This window comes from Merops nubicus, unplaced genomic scaffold, assembly GCF_000691845.1.
Source record: "Merops nubicus isolate BGI_N331 unplaced genomic scaffold, ASM69184v1 scaffold8791, whole genome shotgun sequence".
Taxonomy (NCBI): domain Eukaryota; kingdom Metazoa; phylum Chordata; class Aves; order Coraciiformes; family Meropidae; genus Merops; species Merops nubicus.
The window spans coordinates 1-25,101 of NW_008590236.1; the positions used below are offsets into that span (position 1 = coordinate 1).

General features: G+C 39.6%; 1 protein-coding gene across 1 annotated transcript in view; it reads left to right on the forward strand.

Moving 5' to 3' along the window:
- Window positions 1-6,352: 6,352 nt before the first annotated feature.
- Window positions 6,353-25,101, forward strand: part of RFTN1 (raftlin, lipid raft linker 1) — a gene marked incomplete at both ends in the record, with an annotated part of 29,462 nt that continues 10,713 nt past the window's right edge. Inside the window, 3 exons of the mRNA XM_008949856.1 lie at window positions 6,353-6,776; window positions 10,628-10,831; window positions 20,045-20,160. Of these exons, the coding sequence (XP_008948104.1) occupies window positions 6,353-6,776; window positions 10,628-10,831; window positions 20,045-20,160 (744 nt within the window). The remainder of the gene's footprint in view (window positions 6,777-10,627; window positions 10,832-20,044; window positions 20,161-25,101) is intronic.

The window sequence follows — 25,101 nt, forward strand, 5'->3', positions numbered from 1 at the left end:
CCAACCCCTATGATTCTATGATTCCCTGTTCAGTGCCTTCTTAGGCTCTACCACAAAAACAACGAGAGCTTAAAGTGTCAAGTCAATGGCTCTGTTCAATGGGCTGTGTACTGCAAAAGTGGAAAGGCAGTGTACATCTGTTCCTCAAGAAACTGGTTTAGTTTTTAGCTTTTAGGTTTGGTTTTGGACTGCATTGATCTTCTCGTGGACCTGTCAGCTTCATTCTAATAGTCTTATCTAAAGTTCCCAAACAGTAAAATTCTGGTCAAGGTTTTCACTGGAAGTATCAATACAAACGCTGTCAACAACACTACTTAAAGGACCACTCTGTAGTTTGGGATTATGGTACCAGTTTTCAAGGCTCCCCTCCAGAGTTTTATCCCTGATGGCTTATTTTGATGTAGTAGACAGGGAAAATACTTAGTAATTTGAAAGCCTGAATAAAGACTAGGGTTTGACTTTCTAAAAGCTATGCTTACATTTACTTATATTTATTAACATGAGCTAGCTATCTTGAATTCAGAATTGGTGAGTGTAAATTGGAAAAGGTTAAAAATGCATGGAAAAATATAGGCTTAAATGACAGATCATCCTAGTCAGAAAGGTTAGAAAGTCAGAAAGTCTGCAAGGAGCAAAAGAGTCTGGGAGCAACAGGGCAGAGAAATGATTAGCAGTTCCTACCTTGCTCTTTGATTAGTAGAATTATCTTCTTTTTTTTTTTTTTTTTTGTAATGTAGCATTAGAGATGCAAAACCACCAAAGTTGTAAAAGTTTGGACTCCCTTTAGAAAGAACTAAACCCCTCTTCAGAACATTAGCTAAGGTTAGCTGGTTTTAAAACAAGCGGTAAACCCGTAATGATTGTTGCTGTCTTTTCAGGAAGGAGCATGTGAGACCTACAGAAAATATCAGAGGCAAACTTAAAGCCTGTCTTAATTTTTAACATCTGTTTTCAGAAATGAACAAACTAGAGGGGGGATGTGCAGTATTTGTGATGAAATGTACTACTAAATATTAATGAAGAAGGATATAGTTGGAAGATTATAGTCTTGAACATCCTCTTCCAGTTCCAGCTCCTGACATGCAGTGCATAGTGTTCTCCTCAAACCATGAGAACGTGTTCTTTGCGTGAAGATCCCTGGTGCTATGTCTGCTTTCAAAGGAGATCTGTTTTAATTCTAAAAAGAAGGTAGAGTGGTCTTGTTGCTGGTACACATTATGAGATCTAACGCCTCTAGCATTGTTCTTTTAAAAACAACCACCAAGTAGACAGATAGAGAAGCATTTCTTTTACTGGCTAAGGCAATTTATGCTTGGTTTAAATAGATACCTCTGAGCAAAATTAACCAGCTATTGTTTCAGAGGCCATATGTTTGGCCATCAGTAGGACTAAGTAGCAGTCTTTCCCTTAGTACAATGCAGAGCTAACTAAATGCATCTGTCCATCAGAAAATCCATTCACTGCTCCTAGAGAATGTTGGCCTTTCTCCAAGTAAGTATTTTTCTGCTATGTGTACTCTTTGTAAATTGTTCCTGTGTTTTTATGTTAGCAGCAGTCCCCTTTACTGAGGAGCTATCATATTCAGTGCCTTGTTATATCAAAAACCATATATCAAACCTATTAATGAAATGTTCAGTCCTAATGCCTAGGTTTTGAAGGTGTGTTTTTCCAGATCACTAGAAAGTATAAGCTATGAGACCATTTAGGACTGCTATAAACTGGTGACATCAGTAAAATTGCTTTTCCTCTGGATGCACCCCAGAAATGTCAAGCTCCTGGCATACAAGAGTTAGGAGAAATTCCTACACGTCTTATTAAATCATTTGTTTGAAAATCCTTATCCAAGAGAGAGATCCTCATTATTAAATTGCTGTGCTTTATTTCCCATGTTTTTTGATATGGTTGGAATACTATAATGAGCTTGTGGGAACTGTTTGATTTGCTCTGTGCCATCCCAGGGGAGACATGTACAGAATCTCCCTGCAAGCAATTACCAAAGCTGACAAAAGTATATGATTCTGTTTAGCATGGGATCTATATCCTGGAGCTTCTGTATTTATAAGTAGTGCCCTCATGTTCACTATGAATAGGAGATTATTATGGAACTGATCCTGCAACAAGAAATGCAGAATCACAAACTATATGAAAAGGACCTTTCCAAGTGTCTTTATTCTAAATAGATTTGAAAAAAAAAAACCTCTATGTGGCTGTCCAACATGAGCTTTCAGCCTGGAATCTCTGCACTTCTTTCATGGCTGTGAGGCCTGTGGTTTAAAAACAAGTTGTTCCCAGAAAAAAGGATTTCATCATTCAGCTGTAATGTAAAGGCCCAGTGTGGTTTTACAGATCTTTAAATTAGCCTGTCAGCCAATTTCTAATTAGCTAGTGAGCCTTCAAGAGAACCAGAAGTATTGAAAAAGATGGGATGTAAAGTTGCTACATTGACAATGTTTAGTGACACCTCTTTGTGCTGCTGACAGTTCCTTTTTTCCAAATGCAGTGTCAAACTAGTGGTCAGTCGGTTCTGAAATAAACAATAACACTTCACGAATGTTAAGAACATTAACACGAGTGCCCCAGCTAAAATTCAGTTAGGGCAGTGACATCAGGGTTGGTCACGGTGCTTGTTCCTATTAATTAGTGGGAGATTTGATATTTATTTTACAGTTAGCAAAGGCTAAATCTGTCATTTTTTCCCCTCAGAGAAAATGCCAGGTTTCTAATCAAGCAAATTACAGGGATGACATTAAATTCTTTAACTGCTTTGGCCCTCTGAACACATGAAATTTCACCTCTTCTACAAGCAGGATCTATTTTTAAACTGGTGTAAATACAATTTGTTGTAAGCGAGTTATAAACAAATTTGAATATACCCACTTGGGGATTTTTTCAGATTGAAATAAATGAGTCAAGTTCTGCTTCTGTTGTTGAATAATAACATCTTTTGTGATGGAGACCTGTTCTTGTATCTGTGGTTAATATCATCCAGTCAGCACTTTGTGAGGCAATAAAAACGTTTCTGTTCCTTTCTGGGGAAAGAACCAAAGAGTTTGATTTTTTTAATTTTAAATTTTGTCAGAATTTCCCTTTTTAAAATTTCCCGAGATGTAAAGAGCGAATATGTAGCATATTTAAAATACAAAATAGGTCAGTAAAACAATTTAAGTTAGTATGGACCACCTAATGAAAGGGCACTTTTAATCTAGGTTTTCTTCCGATGTGGTAAGGGGTGGAGCTTCAGTTGTTCAGCGTTTTATGCTTTTTCCTCTCATTTAGTCAAAAATCTAGTATGACAAGGATCTTTGTTAGTACTCTTTGTTAGTTCTCTAAATTGGCATATAAAGACAAGTAATTGTAGTATTTATCTGGTCTGGAATGTGTTTGGGGTGACCCTGTCAGAGCAGTACCATGTTCTTGCCATGCAGTTCAGCTTTAGCCCTGCATTGCCCTCTTTCCGATTCCCAGCACCGCATCTGCTAAGGTGTGCAAGCACACCGCAAAAGATCCAAAAACCATAGGTGGCTGCTAGAAAAAGCTTTTCTGCTGTGTTTAGCTCCTGAGTATATGACCTGTCTGGGTTCTGAGGTTTGGTCTTAAGTCTGGGGTTTTGTTTTTTATAATTCAAACACTCAGTAGTTCACATACAGGAAATGGGAAATGTGATTATATGCTGGAGGGCATAATTCATTCTGGATGTGAAGGCAACTAAAATTTTTTATTATTTAAGTTCTCAACAGAATGCTGAAAAATGAAATTGTTTTTGTAATTTGAAGATGTTCAGGCTTTATACTATATTTAAGATGAGAGCTAGCCTCTTGATGGTTTTGTGGAAAGTTGGAAGGAGACTGTTTGCATCCAGTGATACATCACTTTGCTTTTCTGCAGCTTACATTGCACTGCTGATATCACATTTCCTGCTAAATTTGCTCTATTGAAAATAATGAGATGCTTGGTTCTCCCTGATGTAATTGGGAAAATTTGAAATATAAGTTTAAATAAACATTTGTATACTGTAGACTACCAATTATATCAGGAAAGGGCCTTGAAGATAGTCTCTTTTTCCAATGTTTCTGCTAAACTATTAGGCTAATAGGGCTTAGACTATCATTCTGTCCTTAGTTCCTCCTGTTTCTCTTCTGAGAACAAGAGCCTTGGAAGAAAAACTTCAGCATCAAGCATTCCTTAGAACAAACACATTTGTTTTTAGTGAGCCAAGACTGTAAAATATTGTTAACAATAGCTGTGAAAGCTGTTCTCATCCAAATCACAGCGTGAGGGAGTCTGGTGTGGATTGACAAGCAGTCATCATTGACCAGGACAAATAAAATTAGTACATGTACTGTCTGTAAACTCTTTAACAGTTGCATACCAGTTACATTTCTAAAATTAGCTGTCCTGCCACCTACTAAACAAATGTAGTGGTGTGTCTGTACATTAGTGATAAGAGATTAACTGAATTTGTAACTCTATCATTGACCGTGTAAAAAAAGTATGTGTAAAATTACAACAGAGAATCAGGACCTTTAAGCATATTACGAATTCATCTATCATTGGAATTCACCTAAACTTCTCTGAGCAAGCTAGTTATGTGCTAACTTGCTTTGTAGACAGATACTCATTTGATCAGGATACTGCTAGTAATATTTTTATTTGGAGGTTATTGTCCTCTTTAGCTTTAGTTAAGTCAACAACCCATGTTTGCCAGGCTAAACACCTGTAAAAACCATTGCTTTGTTTCTTGGAGAGCTCTGTTTAAGTTCCTGTGATCACGTAATCAAGAGTTAAATTAACATGGAAAATACAGCAGGGTTTGAAAGAGGAAGTTCTTGCTGATCAGGTATCATCTGTAGGTTTCAGTGTTCAGAACAGTAGCATGTTAGCAGGAAGTAGGTGATTCAAATTTTTTTTTTTTTTTAAAAAAATGAGTAAGAAAGATGCTGAAATGAGCTTCCTCTTAAATGAAAAAAAAAAAATATACAAAATTCTTCCTATTTACTTGCTATTGAAAAAAAAAGCTTGAATTATTTCACATAAGTTCATACTAATTTGATCTTTGGAGAAGAACTAAGACACTAACTCTCTGGGATTACATGGTATGCAGGGAAAGTGAGATTACTTCTCCATTCTCAAGGCTCTTTTTTTTTTTTTAAATATTGATATGTATTTAGTCTTTATACTATATAAAAAGTATACATTACATGGATGCCTTTCCTTTTTGGTAGGTGATTTTGATAAGTGAATCAGCAGATGCTCATATGTTTTCAGAGAGGAGTCTGGCTCTCGCTGCAGCTTCTCCTGGGTTAGAGGAGTGGGAGGCTGGTGACTTTTTTTTACTGTGAGGGTGACAGAGCACTGGAACAGGCTGGCCAGAGAGGTTGTGGAGTCTCCTTCACTGGAGACATTCAAAACCCGCCTGGACGCCTTCCTGTGTGATGTACTCTAGGTGGTCCTGCTCTGGCAGGGGGGTTGGACTGGATGATCTTTCGAGGTCCCTTCCAACCCCTATGATTCTATGATTCTATGACTTGGATGGTGCATCCATAGTGCTGAGTCTGCCTAGAAGGGATTTCTCTTTCTGCTTCATCTCAAACCTTCTGTAGTTAATTCCATCTTTACCTAATTCTCACAACTACTAGCCCAGTGCTTTTTTCTTGGGATCTATTGTGATTTGATTCCTTCATTTCTCTCCTTTACCTAAAGTGTAAAGGATTACTAGTAGTGCCCCTTCATTTCCATTTTTCTTCTTAGTTCATCCTGCAATGCATTTTTCTGTCCTGAGTTCTGTATCTTCCCAAAAGTGATGTATTAAAATAGCTTTACTGTTATGTACTTGGTGTGTGAAAGTTTGCTGTTTGTGTCTCAATCTGTAACAGGACAAACTCAACTATTGTTGTAAAGGTGCATATAACAGAGAAAATTAATAGCCTTTTCCTAGTATAAATGCCACAGTCAAACACTTAATAAAGCAGACTAACGTTAATTCCCTGACTTCATAACGCCGATACTAAAACTTTGTGTGAGTAATACCACTTCTGATAATTGAGCAGAAATAAGCTTTTCAAACAGATACTTTACTCCTTGTGAAGAAATATATAGGCATTTTATCTCTTTTTTTTTTTTTTTTTTTTTTTTCCCCCCTCCACTTTCACATTATTTCAAATAATTCAGGGAACTTTTCATCCTGCTTCTCTAGAATTTAACTTTTAATGTAAATGTAACATGACGATTTCTTGTGATAGTGGACACAAGTAGCAAAATGACATGCCAACTGCCTTGAAGGGTGTTATTTTCTGTACTTCTATTTAGCCAAGACAGCTTGACAGTTAAAAATCTAATCTTCTTTGACTTGTAGATTCAAGATGCTGCAAGTCAAGGCTTGAAATTTGTTGGAATTATACCTCAGTACCATTCCCAAAAGAACTGTCTTGTCAATGCCTCCCTGACACCCGCCAGTAACAACTCTGTGCCATCAAGAGATAATAAAAATGTTTCAAATTACCCTGAGGATCATGCTTCACTGGCTGGCGAGAAGAGAGATGGCATTAATGGATGCAGTACTCCAGCACCGAGTGAGGAGGGTGCTGACCAGTGTGCCACATCCAGGGAGTTCTGGGGAGGTGAAGGACAAGCTGCTGAAGAGCTGGATCTCAAGTCTGCGAAGGGAGATGAAGAGCAGTTTCACCATGCAAACCCCAGTGTAACAGAGGCCGCAGACAAAGCGAATGGACTTGCGGAGAACGAGACGCCAGCACGAGGCTTAAAACCGCTGACTGGTAGTAAGTAGTGCAGTGACCTCTCCTACAGGAAAGCTGAGTTGTAACTGTCTCAGTTACGTTCCCAGCTCCTTCGAGGGGTGGGAGTGCGGGGAGGACCTTACCACTGTAATAGTGAAGAAAAGATGCATCGAATGAGCCACTTCACCTCATTTCAGCGTGGTTACACAGTTTGCAACGACTGAGCGTAAGTCAGGTGGCAAATGAAGAGATGATGTAAGTGAGGGCAACTTTATGGCCCATTTGTATGCTCAAGTGGAAAGACATATTTTTGTCTGCTCTTCAGCTGTATTGGTTCATTTCTATATTTGCTGCAATACTCTGAGAGCTTTTGATCTTTTTATGCTTTTTGTCTATTTGAATAAAAAGCCCTGCTAAATGTGCCTAGCAACGGAAGGAATGTCACAAAGCCTTAGCACAGTTAGCCCCTTTGTAGCAGGTGAACAGATAGCTAAAATTAAACCTCATCAGGAAGAGCTGAAATACACATGATCTGGACTCTGAAGTCTCCTGGCACCTTACAGTCAGGCTGGGGTCAGAATATTAATTACTGGAAAGCAGGAGTTATTTTTCATAACGGCTCATATTCATAATCTGAATTTCAGTGGATCATGTTAATGATCTTTATTCATAACAGAGATCCTCTTGGTAATGGTGCTTGTAATAATTGACCTTCCAATTCTTATTTTGCATTAAGATTATTCTTCATATACCATTTTCTTTCTTTCATTTCTCTGATATATTTCTCCTTGGGTGTGCTTTCCACTTTTAAATGTCATTTTATGCCCTCAAAACACAAAAGTCTCAGCTGAGGTCTCAAAATACCCACTTTAAGGTGTTTGTTGCTCAGAGTTTAATTCAGTAGCAAGAACTGTAGTTTGAAATAAGGTGTAGACCAGAGTAATTCAGGAGACAATCAGAAAAAAAAAAAAAATCTTGCCCCATTTCCAGTTTAAACCTCAAAATATTTTTCTTTCCTGTATTTGCTTTGAATCCTAGAAAAGTGTGTACACACATTTCTCTCACCTCTTTGCTTGCTTTCCTTACACACTACAAGTCTATGTAAGGAAATTCCATCTGCATTCCTTTCAGCTGCAACTGGCCTTGACTTTAATATATCTCTATTCTTTGCATCTTACATAAATTCAGTCAAAGAGTTCTGCCCCTTTAGGGATTTTGTGTATAGGACCAAGAATGACTTCACATTGTACCCTCTTTGGACTATTGTCTTAGTTTTCATTGCATTTTACTGTAATTATCTTCTTGCTATCAGATTTGGATTACACTCTAGTAAACTTTCACCATAATTCCTTCAGTTTTTGTTGGGCAATGAAGCACTCAGATCTGCTGAAAGCATCGCTGCTATTTGAAAAATTTGTTCTGTTTTACACTAGAAAGTTGCACATTAGTCTTTAAGGTTTCTGAGCAATGTGAAGGCAATCACCTCCAGTCTTCTCAGCTTCTGTCTGTAACACCCCAGGATTGTGTAGCAGCTGCTGATTTACCAGATAAGAGGATTTATTTTAAAAAAGCATTTAGTTTCATTATTTGTGTTTCCTTTCTCTGAGAGCTTTCCAGCATTATTTATTTCTCATACTTTTTTGGTGGTGAGTTATGCAAATACTTTCCAGGACTGAAGGTCTGAGAAGGCACTTTTATGTGACAGCTCACCTAAAGTAGCATTTTCCAAGATCTATTGCCTGTACAACATTGCTGATTTCTTTATTACTCTTGTATGAATTTTTGTTATTACAGCACTCCCTTTTCCTCCCATGGAAAATGTATTTCAGTCCTTGGCACCAGTTCCCCATCCTTCCTTGGAACATGAAGATAGAAAGCATCAGGTGTTTGGTTTTTTTCCGGTTAGCCTACTTATTCCATAGGAAGTTACCAGTCTTGAACTCTTTATTTCCTAAGTAAAACTTAAAAAAAGAGTAGTATTTTTTACTTTTCGTGGAATCTTAATTTTGTTCTTTATTTTTGTTTTTTTACTACTCAAGTGTTATTTTCATACTTTATTTCTTTTCTGAATATTTTGTAGTCCTCATTCACTTTTCCTTTTATTAAGGGTCTCTTCAAAGCAGTGTTGAAAGCTATTTGCCTGTGAACAAGGCACAGATATTCCAGTGGTATGCTCAAAAGTGCTGTGTAGCCTAGAACCAAACTGAAGGTGTCCTTGTCCGTGCTTGGGCAGTCAGGCTAACTGGGGAAAACATGCCAGTACTGACTTGAGCAATGGTTAGGACTGGTGTGGTGTACACTCGGCCATGGTGACAAACCAAGTCACCTCTGAAATACTCCCACACAGTTTAAATGTACATTGTCAGCAGCCCAGTGTCAAATCCAAATCATGTCCTTATGGATTTTCAGTTCCATGATTTGTATTTCCATGTTAGTATAATGTTAATATGTACCAGGAAGGTCTCCGTTTCCAACATGAGTCTATTTTGGGAGACAGAACCAAAATGATTGTAAAAGTTTTCTGCGTGTGCTCCTCTGTGTTAGGATTATCATAATTTTGTGTGAGTTTGTTTTTTCTAAACAAGTGGTGAATAGCAGGAGGATACATATTAAGACTTTATTCCTTTTTACTCTGTTTGAATCATGGTTCATGTCTGAGATCATTAGGTCTCTTTTTCATGTTTGGTTATATCATAAGCTTCCTCCTCTCTTCTTCAAGTGCATCTCCCTTTAATATCTTTTTCAATTTACACGTTACCTATTGCTCGATGACATTTGATAGAGAGCAATCTTAACATTTCTCTTGACATTAATACTTGAGGTTAGACTATAATAACTTGGAAATAAGGGGAGCTTATTGAATGCATGATTTTCATATAATGTCTTTGCCTTTTATACTTATTTTGGAGGAATTTTTGGCATATAGAAAGTCGATAGGAATTTTTACCATTGATTTCTATGTCCATTAATAAGTAGGGTCCAAATAATGTCAGAATTTTTTTTTGTTGGTAGTTTTATTGATGGTTGTGCGAGAGATTCTGAGAATTTGGAAGGTACATCTGCACTTAAAGTTGCTTCCAGTTTAGGGCTGAGAAAGCTCTGCTTTGCCATCAACAGGGACTTTTTTGTGATGGTAAGCCTACATTAACTGCTCCTAGGATATACTAGAGGAGATATGGAGCGGAGTCTAGAAAGTGTTCTCATTTGTAAGGCCCTTCACAATTACACTTTCAAAATTCATTTGCTGTTGTGTTAATGTCTCACCTTGGCTCAGACCCAGAGTAAACCAACAAACTGTTTAGCATAGTCTCTACATTGATTCATTGAGTTTTCTTTAGATGAGTCTACTACTTGCTGGTTCCATGCCATGGTATTATCAAACCCAAGTTATTTAATGCTTTAGTTTAATAGCCATGAATGCAGTTCCTCTTTAATTTGCAGTAAGATTTTGTATTTGAACTGTCCTCAGTGTCACAGCTCTTTTAAGAATTCATTCAGTAGAAAAATAAGGGTACTCTGTGCATTAATATTTAGCAGTTTGTAGAGCATGTTTTCCTATCTTGATTTACACTGATAACACCAGTGGAATGCTTCTGCATTAGTACTCAGGTGTAACTATATTTAAACGTTTTTTTTTTTTTTTTTTTTTTTTATCAATAGCGAATCCATTAATAGTAACAAATACTGTAAGAGCAATCAAAATATTTTATTTGGTTTTGGGACCCTACTTTGTTCAACACTGCAAAAATGTATTTGCAAGATAACCACATCGCAGAGTACTTTTTGCAGTTGCATGGTGTAATCAGGCATGGGCAGACAGTGACTTACACGTTATTTTAGCTGAAATATTATGGTACAGTTGTTGCATTACTCTATTTTTTACTTTTTGGTAGAAACAGAGATCTTCGCTCTCTTCAACAAGCCAAAAAGCCCACAAAGATGCAGCCAGTACTATACAGTGACTATCCCTATGAGGATCTCCAGGAATGGGCAGACTGTCAGCAGCTTAGAAGCAAATTGGCTGGAGCACATGACAGATCACTTCAGGAAAGGAGGCTCATTGGTAAACGCCATCTTCAGCCTTGGGATGGTAAATGGTATGGAAATTACAGAAAGCATTATGCTGTGATTATTTTCCTTTCTTTTCTAATAGAGGTCATTATCTTTGAAGAGAAGATGTTTGGGAGGTGCTTTAATATAGGCTTGGGGCAGATTTGTTTTAGATCAGCCTGTTTCAATGAAATGGAATGAAAGCACAGGAAATATTTTGGCATTTGAGTAAGAAAAACAGATCATGTATTGTACTTTATAAACATACTAGAGATCATCTTGTAATTGCAGAAATATACAGAGTTCATAAACAGTACCAAGTAAAATGAATTAAACTAATAAGATTGTAAAGCAGATGACATAAATGGGAGAGTGGCTTTTCTCTTAGCTGTCTGGCCACACACCGTGCCTGGGTCTGATTGCAGGTCAGTGTAAGGACCCTCCAGTTTCTTCTGGCCAACATGGACCCAGTTACTCCCAGTTCTTGCAGAGACCTTTTCCACCTTCATGGCACTATGTCTTACAACATGGTCTTCTATGGCTTTTTTCAACCTGACTAGTGTGTTTTTATGGGTGGTGGGTAAATGTTGGTCTTATTTTAAGTAGAGAAGATTAAAAAACAGACTTTTGCACGTTGTGAACATGTGGCACAGACTGTAGCCAATTATACTTGTGGCCACCATGGCTTTGAAGACAAGCCTGCTGTAAAAAGAAAGACTTTGGTGCATAGTAGGAATCTGGGAGACATAACCAAGGGACCATGAGAAAAAAAACAAGGGAAGCACTTGAACATGAAAATGTTGACGTTACAGCCAAATTAATTTTACTGGAAAATTATATGACTAATATACTTCATGGTTGTGCGCTTATGGCTGAATCTTTCACCTAATTTTGGTTTGTTTTCCGTTCTTCAAAAAGAATGTGATAACCCATAGATTTGGCACTGCTTCTAAGATTATTGGACTTGTGTCTCAAAATTATGGGGGGACTGCTTCCAGAGCATCTTCTTCCCAGTTAGCTGTTGGTCAGAATTCCAGGACCCATGGTAAAACAAACAGTAAGATGAGTCAGTTCTGGTAAAAGTCAATCAGGAAATTAACAGGCAATCCTAATTTTTCATTTTGCAAGCAAGTAGCAAGAAAAGGAAGGTCTAAAGTTCAGCTAATGAAATGCTTTCACACAGCTTCCTGGAAAGCCTTGTAATTGCTAGTTAACTTGCTTAAAAAACAAATGGTCATTTACTTTATATGTATAAATTGCAGCTCATAGAGACAAACCTAATTTGCTCTATCAGACTCAGTGTTTTCTTTAATAAAAACTGCTTATCAGTGCACTCTAAAATGCTTTAAACACTGCATTTTTCTCTTATTTAAACTTCTAAAGTTCATTTACATAACAGAGGCCTAGAAGAAGTTCGTGTACTTGGATACCAGAGTGAGGAGTGCTGGATAACTGCCTGGGGACATAGATAAAGTAGCCTTTAATGATGACAGTAAAGTTTCAATGCAAACAGGACAATAAATTATGTAAAACTGGACAGATTCCGGCTTAAGTTAGATTAGAGATTGAAGATGAGCAATTAAAACATATTTTTATTAGTATATTACAGTTACAGGAGGAACATGTTTAGAAGTAAAAAAGGTCAGTTAAGGTTTCCAAAAGGGTATTAAATGCAACAGTTGTGGTAAAACACCATGAACATGCCTATGCTGTTAGAAGAACATTTGCTAAGAACATCTGTAAATTGGTATCAGTTGCAGTTAAATGTTTATGATTTAAATCCTAAAATTTTCCTATGCTGCAGCAAAGCAGAACAGCTTTTTCACTCGTAAGCCAACCAGTATGAAACAACCCAGGACAGAGGGGCCTGTAGGCTTCTCAGCTCCTTCTCGTCTTTCATGGCAGCCTATCCAGCTCTTCATAGCTGGTCTCCTTACTCACTGATTGATCCTCCTTTAAATGAAGGTAATATTAGCATAGTTTCTTTAATTGGTTATATCACATCTCTTTGTTCTGGGAGCTGTTTTTCTCGTTGGCTTGAAGTACAAATTCATTATTTTGCTTATTAGACTTAAAAGCAGAGTTATTATCATCTTCTTTTCCCCCTTGTCCTTGGAATACCCAATGAAGTGAAGATTTCCAGATTGTCAGTAGTCATAAATCTGTTTCTTCCTTCTGTCAACAATTTAATAATTAGTCTTTAGAGGAGTTTTAAAGTTCACTGATAACAATTGTTTCTTTTTGCTTATTGTAGCAGATAGTTATAAACAGAAATATAACACAATTGCAAATTACATTATGTAAACCATGCGGACTTAGACCATATATGAAATGTATTCAGATTTTGCTAGCAAGTTAGAAACAACAGCTTGCTTGGTCCTTGAATGTTCTTATGTTGACATATAACAATTATTTAGATTTGGAGTTCGGTTGCTTGCTGGTGTTTTTCCTCCAACTCATGTCATTGCTAATTCTGCCTGTACTCTCAAGTGTAAACTGATCCTGCCTAGTGACCTAGAGTGATCGTGACAATTCACCCTTGCCCTCTTCTAGTGAGAAGTGCAGTCTGTGGCAGCAAGCTACAGATTAATACCTTTGCAAACAGAAAGGATGTAACAGATGGGGTCTCCTTCACAGGTGAGGTGTTCTTCTTCTGTCTAACAGCAAGTCTTCAGTCAGTGTGAGAAGGGGGAAAGAATCAAAGCTAAGGTTATATTTTGATTGCTTAACAAAGTAATCACAAGCCTGCTCATCTTTAGTTGTTTTGAACTGTGGGTCTTTAAATGGCTGGCATTCTTGTGTTTGTTTTACCATTCTGTCTGTGAATTTCCTGCCTTTCAAATTTAGAGAAAGTCAGCCAGCCAACCAGAAAACATTGACAATGCTTCAGACAAAGAATGGAATAAAATGTAAGTTGCTTGGAAGAGGAAAGCAGTCAGGTTTTTAGAGGGTCAAGATGGCTTGTCTCTGTTATATTCGCACTGCCTCTGACAAAGATGAACCAGTGATGCATTTGGCCAGTTACAGTCACCTTATCCACTGGAGTGGCTGAGATTTTTATCATCCATATGGAATTATTTTCTCTGTGTGTATTGAAGGTGAAAATATTCAGGAGGAGGGAGGAATGTAAATATGAAGCAAAGGCCAACATTCAAGTCATGTGCCACATAAACCCACAGATAGCTAGTTTTCCTCATTGAGAGCAACAGCAGCCTAAAGGTTAGTTTCCTGAAAAAGGGAGATTTGTAGTTCAAAGACAACAAGGGGAAAATTGTGGCCCACTAGGAAAGCTGTCATGATAAAGTAAGAAATCCTTTCCCATATACTTCCTGTAAATCAGAAGCACGAACATCAAAATAGCTTTTTGTCAACTGAACTACATCAAATATTTATACAATCCAGTGAAAAAAGCTTTTTGTGCACAGTAGGATACCTTAATAAAAAATGCAGTGGTAATGGAACATTTTCAGAGGAAGGGCAGTGATTCTAACCTTTACATGTGGAGCCTTTTGTTTAAGAAAGACTGAAGTTCATCAGTTGAAGAGTAGAGATTGTGAAATGGTATCACAAACAACAAAGTCAGAATGGTTTGTTTTACTGGCATTCCTTACTGCCCTATTGCAAATGAACCAACATTTGGAATTACCAAAGATCTTTTTAATGTAGTCAAGTTCCAGGAGCTAAATCTTGTTAAACAGAAGATGACCAAAAGAGAATACAGCAGCACTGGATCAGGAAGTACCTTGCATGAGAAACAGTGGAAACTGAAAAGAGCAACTCGCCATCTAAAGCTTTAGATGTCTGGTCTTTGTAGGTAGGTTGAGTAAGATTCAGCTGATTAATGTAGGCGTCTGCCCTGCTGGTATCGTCACCCAAAAGTGGCATTATAATCAATGGAGATCTAGGCCTAGACCAATGCATATGACAGTTATAGTTGTGTTGTTATCCACCTCAGCCTACATAAGATATATAAAAGAGATCAGATAAATTGGAGTGGGTGATTTAGTGGCAAGCAGACCTAGATAACACTTTGATACTCAGTGCCTCCTCTGCCTTAGTCTTCACTGACGCAGTCTTCCAGGCCCCTGAGCTTAGAGGCAACGTTCAAGGAGGTGCAGTATTAGCAGCAGTGGATGATGATCAAGACCTGGATTGCTTGAGTTTCTGGGACAAAATGTTCTATGTCCAAGGGTCCTGGGAGAGCTGGCAGATATTGTAACAAGGCCACTTTTAGTCATCTTTTAAAGGTCATGGAGATAAGGGAGTTTTCCAACACTTACAAAAGGCAAAGGTTGCACCCATCTGTAAAAAAAAGACCAAAAGGACAATCTGGGGACCTACAGGTTGGTCAGCCTCACTTTGTTCCTGGGTAAATCATTGAGTAAGACCTCTTGGAACACATTTCTGGACACATGAAGCAGAAGAAGGTGATTTGGAACAGTCAGCAGGGATTTAACAGGAGTAAACCATATTTAACAAAACTGATTGTCTTGGAAATTAAATAAATAGATAAAATTACTTTGTGGATGAAAAGAAAGTAGTAGATGTCATTTTGGGTGAATTCATCAATGAAGTTTGACAGTGGCTTCCACAATATTTTTGTATCCAAGTTAGGATCCTGTAACCTAGATGGGAAGACAACTAGACATGTAAAAAAGGTGGTTGCATGGCTAGACTCACAGGGTCTTGGTTAATAGGTCACATTTTACCTGGAGTAACAAGTGGAGTACCACAGAGAACTATCTGGGGGACCTGTGGGGTTTAGCAACTTTATCAGTGATGCAGAGGAGGCAACAGGGCTTGCTTTTGTCAGATCTGTGGATGATCTCATACTCAGGGGTGCAGCTGATGTGCTTCAGAACTGGGCTGCTGTCCAGAGGGACCCGGACAGGCTGGAAGAACATGCCAGCAGGAGCCTTATGAAGTGCCATGAGGATGAATGTCCTGCCTCAAGGAAGGGAGGACTTTTTCACTAACCCAGGCTAGGGACTGCCTGGCTGGTTAGCAGCTCTGTTGAAAAAGTCCTGGGGAATGTTAGTAGCCAGGAAGCTGAAGATGAACCAGCAGTATGCCCTGGCAGTAAAGAAGGTAACAACATACCAGACTGTAACCTCAGGAATATAGCCAGTAGCTAGAAGACAGAGATTATCCTCCTCTACTTGGTGCTCAATAGGTTGCATCTGGACCCATACTGTGTCCAGTTTTGGGCCCTCCCCAAAAGGGGACAAGGAAGATGTTGACAAACTGATGCTAGTTTAGCAGAGGGCCAACAAGATGGTGGTTGGAGTACATGTCATGTGAGGAAAGACTGAATGAGCTGGGTTGGTTCAGCCTGGAGAAGGTACAGCTTTGGAGGACCTAGCGAGTGCCCGGCAGTGCCTAAGAGGAGATGAAGATGGATCCAGGGTCTTGACTGAGATGTACGATAGAAGAAGGAGAAAAAATGACACAATGTAAACTGACACAAGAGAGGTCCCGGTTGGTTAAAAAGAAAAGGTTTTTCGTCATGAAAACACTCATGCTCCGGAAGAGGCTGCCCACGAAGTTGTGGGATCGCCCAATTGGAGATTTTCAAGTTGTAATTAGATAAAGTCCTGAGCAATCTGGTCTGCACTTGCACTGAACCTAATCGGACTGGAGGCCTCTTGAGGTCCCTGTCTGCCTGGATTATTCTGTGATATCCTGAACGAAATAATGGTTCTCTCTCCATCAGTTGTAAAGAGAGCCCTGGATGGCTAGCCCGTGGAGGTAGACCTTTCTGTCATGAATATCTAATATGAGCTTATGTAAATCTCACCTGGTGGGCCAGCTCTAGAACATGTGACTGTTGACTTAAGTTGCTCTTAGAGCTAGAGAATCTGTAAAATAAAGGTGTTGCTGATAGACTTGGTGCATGTGTCCATCTCCTTGCCCTTCCACACCTCTGTGTAAGAGGTTCCCTGGAATTCTGCTGATCCTGACACCACAGGATCATGGATTATGTGTGTCTTTTCTCCAAAAATATGATCCTGTTTGCTCTCTTTCTGCGGCTTTCTCCTTTCCCCCAATTATTCTCAGCATCCCAAATGATTCCCTTGTGAAGGAATTGAGGATACAATTATGTTTTTTTACCTCTCCCTTTTCCATGGAGGAGTAGTAGATGATCTGTAAAAGGGAAGATGTATGGCCAAGGTTGGAGAACTGACAGACATGCATTCATGGCATGAAAGTCTAAACATTGTGGCACAACAGGTAGAGAGGAGGTTGGTTATGGGGGTCTTTGAGGCCAGGCTGGATGAGGCTCTGGGCAGCCTGATCTAGTGGGAGGTGTCCCTGCTCATGGCAGAGGGGTTGAAACTGGGTGATCCTTGTGGTCCCTTCCAACCCTGACAGATTCTGATCTGTTTTAGCAGAGGACTTAGTAGTGTTGGCTTGGTGGTTGGACTTGATGATCTTAAAGGTCTCTTCCAACCTAAAGGTTTCTATGATCATCAACCACTTTCTGTTACAGAGTTTTTCACCAGCATCACTCTGTTGAACAGATACCAGTATGCAGCAGCTCTCTCTCCCTCAGGGTTTTCCCCCTTTCAATTTTCTCATTTTCTGTAGGTTTCTTTCCTGGCCAAAAAATTTATGTATTTTAGGATTGACTGGATGTAGCATTCAACAGTAATCATTGTGCATCCAACAAGGAAGCAAAGTCACAGAATCATTTAGGTTGGAAAAGATGTTCAAGATGGTTGAGTTCAACCATAAACCTAACACTGCCAAGCTTATCTGCTGCCTGTAGGGTCTCACGAGCTCAGCTATTAGTCTAAAACATTACACATGTGCCATAATGTTCACATCTGTGGAAGGCGTGAAGCGCACGAGTGGAAGGTGAGGGAGGCTTTCTGAGGGAGTGTCAGCACAGGCCTGCTGATGGGGTTTTGATCACTTATTAATTAGCTGCCAAACACGTGGGGTGAGCTCAAGCTGCAGTTGTGCCAACACTGAGGCACTGAATTTTATGAAGAGAATTCACAATACAGGAACAGTACACCGAAGCTGTAGAAAGCTTCCTGGCAACAAGATCTGGATGTCTGTGTCTGGGAGGGTTCTATGGTTTTCTGCTTTCAGCCTTACATGCTGTCCTCTCACTGCTGCTTTGGAAAATTGAAGGGTTATTTGTACAGTACGCATCCTAAGATAGATTTGGGTATGGGTTTGGTTGTTGGAATATTTTATATTGCACAGAAGTTGAGCTGATTCCCACTTTGAAATGTAGGGTCTGAGAAAGTGCCATTTCTAAATAAAATACAATAATTAAGTCTTGTACTCATTTATATGTGGCAAGGTTGTTCTCCCTGTGTTTTCCAACCTGTAACCTAGCTACTTACTGAGCTGGTCTGTTATTTCACAATGAAAATGTCTGTTCTCTTCACTTGGATGAGATGTCTATCCAGATGACGGGAGTTACTGCTCTGTAGTCCAGCTCATCCTCCTTGGAGCAAAGTGCAATACTGGCTTGCTGTAGTGATGAGGAGTTTTTGTCTCTATTCTAAACGGAGTTACAGGAAACTTGCCTGGGGAGACAGTCAGTGTGAAAGCAGACAGTGTATTTTCTCCTTCTTTGAGTTTCCCAACAGAATCCCGAGGAAGGGCCCTAGTAAGTTGTTTACGACTTTTTTCCTTCACAACTGAACAAACAAACAAACAAACAAAAAACACCAAAAAAACACTGTGTTAGTTTAGATACAAGTATTTGCATCTGCTCACCTACAATGTAATGACTTGATGGAAACTGCAGCAGGAGAGTAGAGGACTGTGCATGTGGCAGCAAGGGGGTATGCCAATGCTTGACACCTGCAGCATCAGTCTTGCTGCAGTTTGTTTGTAGACATAAGCCTCCAACTGTAGGAGTCTGGTTTGTTGTGGGGAAAGCCCCCAACAGATTTGTTATTTCCAGACAATAAATTGCATTTAGATCATATAATGACATCGGAAGCTGCTGACTGTGAGTGTGTCTGCAAGAGGTAAGAAGCTTCTTAATCCTCTTCGCTACCTCCTTTGTGGAAATTGGTTCTGAGTTTCATACACATTCTCCCTTGTAGGCAGCAATGCCTTCCTACTGGCATTCCTTCATCTTGTAAGATCCACCACGGAAAGCAGGATGACCTGATGAAGCAGCTAAGCAGGCTTCTCCAGGAGTCTCTCCTGTCAGTGCAGGAATCTCAGTTTAGTGTGTGTGGTTGCATTTCAGAAACCTGTAACATACCAGTGCAAGGAACAGTCTTCCTTCAGATGTAAAGAAATTGTCGTGCCAAATACAATACTTGGGAAGGGGATCAGCAATGTCTTTATAATAAGTCACACAAGGCAAATGTATTATTTAAGTTAGGAAGGCTGAAAAACATGCTCTGTGACAATGTGAGAGTTTTCTGTGTTCATAAAGAGTACAGTACTGCTTATTTACAGATTTTGTAAATATAGTTCTATTGCTTCATCATTAAGCTTATTTTATCAGAGAAACACAGGTAGTTGTTTTTCTTTTTTTTTTCAGTTATTCTGTTTCTGTTCTGTCATAGAGCTGATAAAACTTGAGCTCTTGCATATGGGAGTGATTGCTGATTATGGAGTGTACGGCTAAGCTGGGGGAGAAGGTGCTGCTCAAGTAACTTTAATAGTATGTGTTGTCTGAAAAAAGGCTGAACGTGCTGGGAATACAAGTGAGTGTAGTGAGCCACTAAGCCAGATGGTCAGAATGCCTTCATAAATTGATTAAATTGTTATGAATGCATCTTTTCTGTCACACCGTTCAGATGCGCCAGATCATCCTTGGTCCATGTGGATGGATCACTGTGACTGCCACGTCTGATCCATGTATAGGATTCTAAACTTGTGTGGCTGAATGAGTATAGTCATTAATATCAGTGTACCTTCAAAAGCCCTTGAAAACCTGACATAATACAGTCCTCAGCCCCAAAAGAGTGTGTATAACTTCAAGTAGGTGAGCACTACTGAGGACTTAATTTGGCCTACTCAGAGGGGAGTGCTGGTTTTTTTAGGGGACATTCTCTGGAATAACAGAGTGGACAGTGAGGTTTGCTATTAGAGAGTAAGACTGCTCTTAAAAACTGCTAGAGATATTAGTGTCATGCATTTAATAAGCTGGACTATCAGAAGAAGGTCTATGCACTTTTTTGTTAATGTCCTTGGAAGAATTTGTTATTAATAAATTCAAGTGCCTCCCTATGCATGGAGTGCCTTCCATAAAGCTCACAGGCAATGTGTTTTCACAGATTCTTTACATGGGACAATGGATGGAGTATTTCTCTTTGAAGATGTTGCTGTGGAAGATGGTAAAACCATGCATGGCTATGATGCAATTGTTGTAGAGCAGTGGACCGTCCTGAAGGTATGTGTGCAGTTTTTCTGCTTTGATTGATTTTATTTTTAAATCTAAACACTCCAAGGCTGCAAGGCAAGACTGTGACGTCCTGATCTGCACTTCAGCAGTACCTGGCAGGCCACTGAGGTGAAGGGTGCAGCATACCCGTAATGCTGGGTAACCACACTCCAGCTTCCTAGGATCTGCCTTTGATTTTGGTAATCTCTGGGCTTTCTTGGGGGGGTAGGAAATGTGAGTGGTGGTGAGCAATGAAACTTGGGGCTCTGTCCAAAAATACAGATGTCTGCTGGATTAACTATGAAGAGAATCTCCATTAGTTGTCAGGGCAACATGATCATACAAGTCACTGTAGCATGAAGAAGGAGGCCTTTTAGGTAGGCTTAGATGTAGTAGGATTGCACAGATAACTGCATTTGCTTCTGTCTGACCTCCTTCATATGCTGAAAGAACTATGTGTGCTGGATAGGTCCCTATAAACAAACCACATGTCATTGGTTGGGTTTTTACTGATCCCAGTGCACACTCAGGTCAGTAGAAGCACTATTTAGATCAGATCAGTCAGTACCCATCTTCCACTGTTTTGATACAGACAGGTATTTGAAAAGCTGGGCTTATAATTCTTTATGATGTGAAGCAAAAAGATCACAGGGGGAAGAGATACCGTTGTGTATCTGTTAGGGGACTTTTTGTTGTTTATTTGATAATTATAGTCTGCCAGAAATAGATGTTACATATCTGCAAAGGCAGTGCCTGACCTTTTTGCTTGGAGTATTTTGTAAATGGTACAAAATCCTAAAACAGACAAGCAAGGCACACATATGCCAAAAGGATGGATTAAGGGAAAATAGGACAGATACCAGATTAAATGTGTAGAGTTCCAGGAGGCTAGAGTTAAGAGTTTGGTTATTATGTGATGACTTTGTAGTGTAACAAGAAATGGCTATATAATAATGGCTAGAGCTTTTCTTGTGATAATGTGCATCTGAACAAATTATTCTTATATTACATTTACTGTTATTCCAGTTGTCACAGACTTGACTGTAAGTTCATGTTGATTTTTAGGCTGAAGTGGTGGTGTTGCCACTCAGGAGCAAGGTTTTGGGATAATGACAGATGTTTCCTTGAGTGCATTAGGTCAGTGCTGATCAAGAAGGCAAAGTTAAGAAGCTTTAATGTTAACCATATGTTAAAAACTGTTAGGGAAAGAAAAGAGGGTGAAACAGCAAGTATATACTACTATACCTTATTTCAGAAGGTTATGTTAGCACTGTAAGTGTTCAGATAAGAGCAGTGAGGAAGACCCATGATACAGACAGTTTCAATATTAGAAGACTTTACATGATGTGTCCTGTCGGCCTGGAAAAGAGTTGCAGATAATGGAATAGGTCGAGGTCTCCTAAATCATGGGAGGTATGTCAGTAGGGACTGACTGTTTGCCATCTCTTCCAGTATAAGAGCTAAGGGTTGTCAAATGGCACTAGTTGGGACCAGGTGCAAAACAAACAAGAAGGAGAGAATTCAGGTGATTGTTTAAGCAGCAGGCAGCAGATCTGTGGAGCTCCTTTCTGGAGAATGCTGTGAGTTCAAGAAGTTCAGATGGGTTCATGTGGAAGCAATATTTTTTTTTCCTTTCCCTTATCTATTTCTGTGTTGGTACAAGCATTTCAGTTCAGATCAGAGTGCATTTTTTAGTTGAACCCTCTGATCGTCTCCACTGAATATGCCTCACCTCACATCACAGGATGGTCTCATATTGCACAAACTGGATTCCTTTCAGTAGAAACTAAACCAGATGTACTGAAAGGAAGTACACTAAATATTTGGGGCAGACATCCTACATGGGGTTTGGCACACCTCTAGCAGAGAACGTGCTGCCTTTTTAATTGCTAAGGCTAACAGAGAAAACAAACTGAACAGTGTGATGCAGTCCCCACGTGTGTGAAATGTCAGCTTGCACAGGATGCTTGCCCTGATATATATTACTCTTCCTTAGATGTCACTTACAGCCATGTTGGAGACAGCTTTCTGAGTTAAGTGGATTATTGGTCTCAACCAGTTTTGCTCTTGGACAATCAGTGAAAGGTTCTCTCCCTCAGCAGGATATTGCAACAAGGTTATGCATAATGACCCAAACACATCTCTTAGCTTGTTCTGTGTAGACAGAAGAAAGTTTGTCTCAAGCTACATGACAAGGACAGCATCTGACAAGGGGGATCCTGTGGTGGCAGAGTGGTGACCAAAACACTAGGATACAGCAGAAGACTATCTCCTAGCAGGGACCTGTGAAGTGTTAGAGCCTTGGTAGGTAGGATATCATTTGCCTTCAATTCTAGCAGTTACATCCTGGAGGCACAACTGGCCAACAGATTAAAGAATCGACATCCCAGTGCCATCTGTTGTGTCACGAGATGCTGTACTGCTGCACACCATGTCTGTGTGATGGCTAACGTGGAGAATCTCTTGTTCCAGACATAAGGTTTGGTATACACAGATTGTCAGTATGATCAGATTATTCTCTGATGTAATTTAAAATTTGGATGCTGGCTGTTCTCTGGCAATTTTGCTCTTCTTAGATCAAAGGCCTCTTTGTTGGGGACATTGTAAATGTGTTACCCACTAACCTCAAAGTGGAAGAATATGGAGAAGAAAAAGCATGCTGAAGGGAAGAAGTTGAGGCATTGGAGAACTCTTGCAAAGGTCGTACCCATTTAGAGGAAGAGCAGAGCTGACCACCTCTGTTTTCTGCTGACATTTAAATGACTGCCTGGATATTTCATGCTTCGTGCTTTCTGAGACATAGTAGGCATAGGTAGGTCAAGTCATCCAATGAATGAAGATTGGAAGCTGAGGGATTTGTAGGCACTTGCCTGTTGTAACCAGAAGACCAAGTCACCTCTCTGTTAAACTCTGTTGGAATTCACCTTTATTTGCCTTAAATGTGAAGTAATGCAGTGCAGAGGAGGGGACTGTAAAATGGGGGACAGAGGGAAGAAGACAAAGTTCAGTAGTGACAGAAGATGTCCAAAAGCCAGTAAAGTCTGTTTCTGTCATGAGTACTTCAAAGTACAGTTATCGCAGAGATAATTATGGAGCAGTGGAATGACTCATTGACATAGACATTTTTATTTTTTTGGTCTAGGTTCTATCTAGGTGAATCTGATCTTTTCCATTTGCCATTTTTATTTGTACCAAGGCAGTGGAAGAAGCCCTGATGGGCAGCCTGACACAAGTGTGTGTAGTGGATCCTTAGTTTAGATTTGTATCAGATTTGATTATCTGGGTGAGCTGTGAACTTGTTCAGATGTGGACTGAACTGAATGTAAATTTATTGTGCTATATCCCAATTATGAAGAGGAAACAAAAGAATCCAAGCCACAACAAAAGAAAGCTGTTTTAAAAGGAAGACATGTAGCATGTATTGATGCCCTTAGTTATAAAGAGAGAACCTTTGTAAATGAAAAGCTGGAGTTCTGCTGCTTAAGCATAAAGGCAGAAGAGGGGTTTGGCACACCTCTAGCAGAGAACGTGCTGCCTTTTTAATTGCTAAGGCTAATAGAGAAAACAAGCTGAACAGTGTGATGCAGTCCCCACGTGTGTGAAATGTCAGCTTGCAGAGGATGCAAAGCTGGCAGCTGTCGCTGTATGTGGTCCCGCCAAGCAGCAGACAGGATGTGAGAGCTCTGAGTCATTTAACTCTTTCTGCTCAAAGCAGAGCTGTGCCATCCTCTGCGAATGACCACAGGACTTCTGATGACAAAATGCTGCTCTTATCCGCATGACTTTAACTCTAAAAATGTCAGGGCGTATTATTTCCACCGCAGTCTCTGAGATGGAGCCCGAGAACTTGTTTGATGGCTTTAATTCTGCTCGTGTAGGCAAATGTGGGTGGACAGTTCCGATTAATCGGAGCCTGCAGGGTTTCCCTGACCCAGCGGCTGTGTGGCGTTCAGTTGCTGGCTGGGGTTAAACTACAACACTCCATAACTCTCATCTGTCACTTTCTCCCCATTACCCAAGACAAAATAGCTAATACCACCTTTAAAATCAGGTGCTATGACATTTCTTTTGAATTTCTGCATCGTTCTGCTTCTGAAGCCTTGTTCATTTTGAAAATCCTGTCCTTAATTTACAGGTACTTTCTCACTGAAGATCTTCAGCTGGTGGTTTATCACTTTTATATTATCTGCTGTACTGTATCTTTGGTGTACTGACATGAATTCAAATCTCAAATACACCATGGTGTTGCCATTTCCCTGGCAGAATTGAATGGGGTCAGCGTCCGCTGCAGACATGGTAAACCTTTTAAAGTGCAACATAACAAAAGATTAAAAAAATTATCTGCTGAGCCTAGGTTGCAAGTTGCCTTAATGTAAGCTTTGAAGCAAATTCTCTGGAAATGAGGCTTTGCTTTGTCTGTAAATCTGATTTAGGTCATATGTCAGTTAAGCTATGTTCTGCTTTCTCTGGCCATGGGAGAAAGGCATGACCAGGTCAGCAGAGGAGCTGATGGCGATGGGCACGAAAAGCAGTGGTGTGTGTGACACCCTACCACCCAAAGGACAGAGCCATTGCCTGGGCATATTTCAGCATTATGCCCCATGTTGCCTTTTAAGAAAAGCTGAACAAAACCCATTCAGGATCCTGATTTTCAAAGATTTTTTTAATTCTTGTTTCAGTCTTCTATTTAAGACTTGAAAGCAGCATGTATAGCTATATATGTGTCTACTGAACTCAGCTGACAAATGCTCTATACAGGATTAACTTCCACAGGCTAATCTTTCTTTGGGTTTGTTGGTAAAATTAGTAGTCTAGCAGTACAAACTTGGAACTTCCCTGATACTTTCTTGTGGCACAGGCAGTATTGAACATCTAACAAAGCAAATGCTTCTTCCACGTGAGTTAAAGGCACTTGAAGTAAACAGGCAGAAAAGGTTTAAAACAGTATGA